The sequence below is a fragment of the Carassius auratus genome, chromosome 44 (assembly GCF_003368295.1).
Source record: "Carassius auratus strain Wakin chromosome 44, ASM336829v1, whole genome shotgun sequence".
In the NCBI taxonomy this organism is placed as follows: domain Eukaryota; kingdom Metazoa; phylum Chordata; class Actinopteri; order Cypriniformes; family Cyprinidae; genus Carassius; species Carassius auratus.
Window position 1 is genome coordinate 13,450,019 of NC_039286.1, and position 7,205 is coordinate 13,457,223.

Consider the following 7,205-nt stretch of genomic DNA (forward strand, 5'->3'; position numbering starts at 1 on the left):
GTACGGTTTGTCACAAGTTTCGGAAAGTTTTTTTCGAGTATGGCTCTGTGTGACGTTAGATGGAGCGGAATTTCCTTATATGGGTCCTAAGGGCACGTCTGCCGGAAGAGCGCGCGCTCCCGTATAGCAGAGCACTGAGAGCCCAACAGGCATTCACTGATCAGAGCGAGAGCGTCACGAAATGTCACAAAAGAAGTGTGTTTTTGGGTGCCAGGGCAAGACAACCCTGCACAGGTTGTCCAAAAAAACAAAAAAAAAAACATTAAGGGACCAGTGGACGGAGTTTATTTTTAAAGAGCATTGACGGAGTTGTGCAAGTGTTTTTGTTTGTTCCCTGCATTTCGAAGATGCTTGTTTTACAAACAAGGCCCAGTTTGACGACGGATTTGCGTATCGTTTTTTTCTTAAGGATGATGCAATCCCAACGAAAAAGGGTCACGATCGTGTGTTGGAACCACAGGCGGTGAGTAAAACTGCTTCAAATATCTCTGCCTCCTTGTTAGTGCGTCCGCCTCCCATGCCGGAGACCCGGGTTCGAGCCCCGCTCGGAGCGAGTTGTTGCTGCTGCTGCTCTCGTTCAGTTTCAGCCTCGGGATCTGATTCTGGATCATAAATAAACGGCAGAATCTGACTGTTAGCCATGGTTTGTTTTGGATGATGTTTTTTTTTACCTCACGGTAATGTCACAACTTCCAAAAGCTCTCAACGCAAAAGCCTACTCGCGCTCGTGATTCTTTAGCTCCGCCCACACGTCACGCCTCCAGTGGCTCGTGTTTTTCCGAAAAAAATCGGCACAGACTATTTTTCTCTTATAAATATAATAAAACTAAAGACATTTTTGGAGATATGAAGGATGCAGTACTACTCTATAGGTACTCAAGATTAACAGGATATTGAGTGAAAATGAGCATTTCACCCCCCCCCCCCCTTAAGTAACGTTTTACATTTAATGTAATTATTCAGCTTATTTAGGCTAATAATATCCAAAAGATAAAGGAATTATGCTGTTTAAAAAAAAACACAATGAAAAATAAAAACTCACCTTTCAGTTCACCAACAACTCAACTGACCAGTAGCCACTGCATGATAAGCAAATCCAAGTCGGATCCGACACTTTTTGAGGTTTCCTTGAAATGTTTCCATTGTGGTCAGTGCTATTTGCAGCGCGTTTGTTAATTGCATGTGTTGTGAGGATTTTCAGCTCGTTTCGTTAATGCATGTGTTGTGAAGTATTTGCAGCGTGTTTCGTTATATGCATGTGCTGGGATGATTTGCAACACTAGTGTTGTCAAACTGATGAAGATGTTTTCTTCATTTGCTGATGTTTTTTCAATTTGCATGTGTTTTCTTAAGTTGAAGCGTGTTGAGCTGTCACGGCCACCATACACATACCTGTAAAGACTGCTTTCAGTTCATGATGTTAATACTATCACCAACCAGGAGAGGTCGCTTCGTTTCCAGCCACTCCACATATTAACTTCAGCATAGTAGGATGTGCACTCTAATGTAAACATACACAAACGAATTTCACTAATATTAGCAAATAATACATGAAAAACCGATCATGAAAACAGTATTTTCCAGTCAAGATTGTAAACTGATTATCTTTTTACCAAGTTCAAGGAATCTGTATGTTATTTAAATCGACATCACACCACTGCTCACAAACAACGGGGTTGCCAGTTGCACTTGCCTTAAATTTCAAAGCTAAAATTCATAGTCAGCAAAAGCTTTTTGCCAAATGCATGACAGAAATGTTTGCACTGAACTATGTTCTTATTAGGGTTTCCGCGGGTCCTGAAAACGTCTTCCGTTAAATTGTTTACATTTAAGGCTATCAAAACTCTTAAATGATACAAAAACTCTAAATTATCGTTGGGGACGGAAAGACAAGAAATGCTATATGGATTAATATGGCGATAAACTTCAAAAGGCTACAATTTCACTGAATAAACTAGAGTGCTGCATGTCAGCTTTGTGTACTGTGGTTAACGGCGAAACCAATATATTTCTGCAGTTCAGTAGCTAAGTGAAACATGCTGGCAGAGAACGAATGTGCTTTTTCAATAAACTTTTTCAAGCACATACATTTTTACTTGTGAACCAGTGGTTCGACCAAAAGCTAATTCATTATAAAAATTTAAACCATTAAGACAGGATATACAGTATTTATATGTTATTTAATATAATAATTAATTGATTATACTTGTTTAAATTAATAAATTAATTAAATAAATTAAAATTGTTTAAAGTCTGAAATGTAAAGTGCAGATCTGAAATGCTATCTGAAGGTCTTAAAATTGCAATTTATGGTAACATTTGGATTTTATTATTATTTATTTATTTAAATTTTTTGGTATAAGCCCTTTTTAACTGTCCTCTTTTTGAAAGTTTTCTGTAGGCCACTAATATTAAATGGACCTCTGTACATTTGTTTGTTGCTAATTTACAGGCAATGCATTTGAGATGTTTACATTGTTTTGTTGGGGTAATATTTCTGTCCATTGACAACAAAGTCTTCTTTCTGAAAGTTTTATAGTTAATAAAACAGTTTACACGAGTTATCCTTTTATTTCCTTCAATAAAAAGGAAACTGAGTAAGAGGGTGTAAAAGGTGTGTGGACGTGGTTTAGTAATCTGGCGCCTTGGTATAAAGTAGAAAAAAATGCTGGCCTAGCTAGAAGAGTGATAAAGGATTTGGCCCAGAAGCTAATATTTAGCGTACCAAAGCGAATTGCTGAGTTTATGAATAACAAGTGTCAACACTGTAAATATGGACTTGTATTTATTTATTTTATTTTATTTTTTTGCAAATAAAAGCCTTTAAAACTTGTATGCTTATTGTTTTTCAGTATACCATAGAAACGTGGAAAAAAATATTCTGCAGTTTTCTGCTTCAATATTTGTAAAACACAAAATTTATGTCACTGCCAAAACTTTTGCCGATGACTGTGTAGGCAATGTCAGGCTTTGGCTGGTTAGCATGGTCCAGCCATCCCCTACTGGAAGATATAGTAACTACACCATTATGGAGGCAAAAAACAAAACAAAACAACAACCTGATTTTCAGTGACAGCCTTTCAAAAGTATGTGCATGACTGAGTAAAAAATAACCTTTGGCATTTTTGGACTGTTCCAGACTAGAGCTAAAATGATTATTTGAGTTTAGGATAGCTCCTGAGATAATGCCACCATTTTCTGGACCTTTTCACTGACAATACTACATCCCACTTTGCCTTCATTCAGTTAGATGACTGATACGTGAACATTTGCACAATATTTATTAGAGAAAATACATGATTTGGTAAAGTGTGAGATATATGAAGTAGACTCAAAGCAGGATGGTCTGAAAAAATCAAGTTAGGATTCTGGAGGAGCTCTAAAAAAGCATTTTTAATGAACCTCTAATCCTACAAGCAGAATAAATGATTATTCAGTGATCATTTATTCATATGTGCAGTCTTCCTTAAACAGCTGTACGTTTCTCACCCATGTTTCATCAAGAAATTGTTTTAATTTCTGCAGGCTATCTTTATGGATAATCTTGTTTTCACTCTTTTCTTCTTCAATGTTTTGGGCCCAATAAGCTTGGGAGACCCATTTGTTTTCACTACGATTGTAACAGCAAAACGCCATCCACATGTAAGAGGGAATGTTCACTTTATCTTTCAGTTTACTGTTGCCAGGTATTGCTCCAGTCAGCACATAGGCTTCAACTTTATTATTGTTATTTTTGCAAGTATTCATGATATTTTTGGTCTCATATTCCATGCGACTCCAACTGAGTTCATTAAAGCTCTTCTTCTGTGGCACTGTGTTGGTCAGTGTGAATGTAGATTTTGCAGTGATAACATCAGCTGCGTGACAGCAGGGAAACAAGTGGCCTCGATTAACATTATAGGTGTTATTGCTGTAGTCTTCATTGATGGCCTGATTTGCACAAGTCCGTACAGTCATCTCAGCAACAGGAGGATCAAGCTACAGATGTATAAAATACAGAAAAACAGTTACTAAAACACTATAGGCTGAGCCTTACTTATTATTGGCATATTTTATTTAAAAAAATTAACATTTTGTCATTTACTCCGTCTCATGTTGTTTTAAACCTGTTTGCTTGTAATTTCCACTTGACTTACTATATTATATGTCTTCTTAAAACAGCCAATAGAGAATTTGCAGAAGATGTCAATAGATTATTGTACATTATAACATTATAAAGAACTGTCTCTACAGACACAAAAACAGTGATCAAAGAAGTTTGAAAAAGAAACAAAGAAGTTTGAAAAACATCACCTCAGACTCAATCATCCATTTTATTCTTGGTCTTTTGAAGTCTCCTTTCCCAGTATATTTGTAGGCTGAAAAAACAGGGATCTTATTTTCTATATCGTAGAGAGTTGCAAACCTGTAAGCTTCCTTATACTTTTGACAGATTAGTTTGTAGCGATTTTGATCTAGCGAGACTGAATTCAGGATAATGTCTGGAATTACTGGAGGCTGTCCTTCTAAAAAGAAATCCTTGCACGCATTGAATGAATCTACAACTTCAGTTATGATGAATGGAAATCCCGACACCAACAGCGCAGAGAAGACAAACAAACGCATCTTCATCTGTGTTGTACCGAATCACGAACCAAAAAAATAAAGCTCAAGCCTCCCTGTACTCATTTAAATAGTTCAGCATTAGAGATTACACCTACATACACTCATAACAAGTTTCTAAGAAATAAGACACATGTATATCACACATGCTTTAGGTGTTAAGTATTCTTAAAGCAGCAGTTGAATTTTTTTTTTAGCTGATGGAAGCTATTGCAAAAAAAAAAAGTATCATATTAAATATATGATATTCATAGGCAGAGGGTCAACCAACCCCAGAGTAAGGCTAAAAGTAGCACACCATATTATTTCAGAATGGCTTTCTTGGCGGGTATCCACATAAACACAGTCAGTAACGTCTTAACTAAACTTAAACAGTTAAGAAAAAAAAATGGGTTTGCATCAGTATGACGGATATGTGCATCTCTTCATAAGGTTAACACAACAAACAAAATAAAAACTAACAACAGAGCATCACCACTGCTCTTAATTAAATTCTGTAGATTTAATGGGTATTTGTGAATATTTACCCCATACTTTAGGCTAATACAGTTTTTACAAGCAATGTACATGTTATTTCGGTAAGATGGGGGTTGCTCACGACACTACTGTTTCACGCTTGCTTTCGTTAACAAGTGACAATGAGTCTGGCCTCCTAGTCTCAGCCTCAGACGGACCGTTGGCCAAGCGTCTGATGCATTTGGGACACAAGAGTAAAAAAAAAACTTCAGGAGTGTCGGAATCGTCATTGGATTGGTTGAATTTTAGAGGATTTCCGCGAGAGTTGTTCTTTACCATACCACCTGGAAACAAATATGCCGTGGTGCCAAACCTCCTCACGAAAGAAGAAAGCCGTTGTGTTTACAACTGAGACAACCAATGCTTATCAGGATCAACTAAACACTGGAGTTTCAAAAGTATGTGAAATATTGAAAGTTCACGGCAAAGAATCTTTTAATTGTATTTTTTATTTTTTTACACAACAGTCTGTTATTGTGGCATAATTTTCACGCCTCGAAACGTGACTTTGAAGAAAACGTACTGTGATTGGTTGTTTCACATGTCAGTCAAATGGCCCCATGAACAGGCCTTGGCCAAAGAAAGCTGCCATGGATTCCAGACATTCAGCCTTCAGTCTGAAGGTCTGGCTACGTAAGACTACAGGCCTCACAATTTTTAGGCCAGACTCCACCCCTCCTTTGGACTACCATTTTCAAAATAATAAATTTCTTATTAAACTCTTTACATATATACAATATACATATTTTAAAACACAAACCTCGCTCATTTTCACAGGCATGACCAACAAGACTGACCACTCAAACACTTAATACACAAGACATAAATGTGACAAAAGGAATACGTTATTTTGCATGTATAATTTGAAATAAACAGGAACAGGGAAATGTCTCTCTGTTTTTTTTTTCTTTTTTTACACACACAAACATACACAGCTTATACTGTGAAAGTTGGACATACTTTTTGAGAAACCAAGTCATGGGTATCACACATAATTTGAGTGTTAAGTTTTCTTTCACACCCTCTGACCTGAGAAATTACTAAAAATATTCAGCTTTGAGACTTAATTTTAACATTTACATGCATATATGCGAAATTGTATGTATTAGGTCCTGTAATTGGCTGCCAGTTTAACCACCATTTTTATTTTTATTCATTTAAAAATGTTTTTAATCACTCACTTATACAACTTTACACACAAAATGTTTCGGATACTCCAACATTTGCAACTGAAACTGCACTGCACACTTGTGAAGAACATTTGCTAGAATCTAATTCTTTGAAGTGAGTCATAGATATCACACATACGTAATTTGAGTGTTAAGTTTTCTTTCACACCCTCTGACCTGTGAAATGACAAAAATATTCAGCTTTCAAACTTCATTTTAACATTTACATGCGTATAAGGGAAATTGTATATATTAGGTCCTGTAATTCGTTGCCAGTTTAACCACCATTTTTTTTCATATATTTAAAAATGTTTTTAATAACTTGCTTATACACCTGTACACACAAGCGATTTCGGATACTCCAACATTTGCAACTGAAACTTCACTGCACACTTGTGAAGAACATTTGCTAGAATCTAATTCTTTGAGTCATAGATATCACACATAATTTGTTTGTTTTTTTCACACTCTTTGACCTGGAGAAAGGAGAAATCACTGACCCTGTTATTAATTTTTCTGCTTTTAATCACACATCTCTGATGCATTTAGAGAAGAGGATAATTTTTAAGTGATTTATTCTTAGTAAAACTCATAAGGAAGTACATCCTTTTTGCAGACGATGTAAAAGTTGTATTCTTTGTCATCTATTCTATATGTGGTTTGTGAGGTTTAGTTTTAAAAATAATTTTTGCAGATGAACCAATTTTATGTGTGATGTCCTATGTACATTAGATGTGTTTGTTAAGAGCTCTGGCTTGTCTCCTTTGGGTCATATAATACATCCTTTGGTTTTCTGGAGCTGTCCATGGTGCTGCTGTGTAACCTCTTCAGATTGAGTATAACAAGACCCAAAGGTATTCTGCAAGTCAAATAAGTACGAGTATGATGTTAACAAATGTTTTTGAAAAACATATTTTA

General features: G+C 36.0%; 1 protein-coding gene across 1 annotated transcript; it reads right to left on the reverse strand.

The window, feature by feature from the left end:
- Positions 1 to 2,772: 2,772 nt before the first annotated feature.
- Positions 2,773 to 4,640, reverse strand: LOC113062580 (endonuclease domain-containing 1 protein). The gene is made up of 2 exons (XM_026232514.1): positions 4,294 to 4,640; positions 2,773 to 3,978 (listed from the first exon to the last, which is right to left on the reverse strand). Exons 1-2 carry the CDS (start codon positions 4,609 to 4,611, stop codon positions 3,445 to 3,447), a joined length of 852 nt encoding a protein of 283 aa, XP_026088299.1. The 5' UTR covers positions 4,612 to 4,640; the 3' UTR covers positions 2,773 to 3,444.
- Between the last annotated feature and the right edge of the window lie 2,565 nt (positions 4,641 to 7,205).

Bases quoted from the DNA above. Each gene is read 5' to 3' on its own strand.
- LOC113062580 (XM_026232514.1), bottom strand. From the start codon at position 4,611: ATGAAGATGCGTTTGTTTGTCTTCTCTGCGCTGTTGGTGTCGGGATTT. The intron at 3,979-4,293 runs GTGATGTTTTTC...ATACATCTGTAG, and splicing joins AATGGATGATTGAGTCTGAG to CTTGATCCTCCTGTTGCTGA.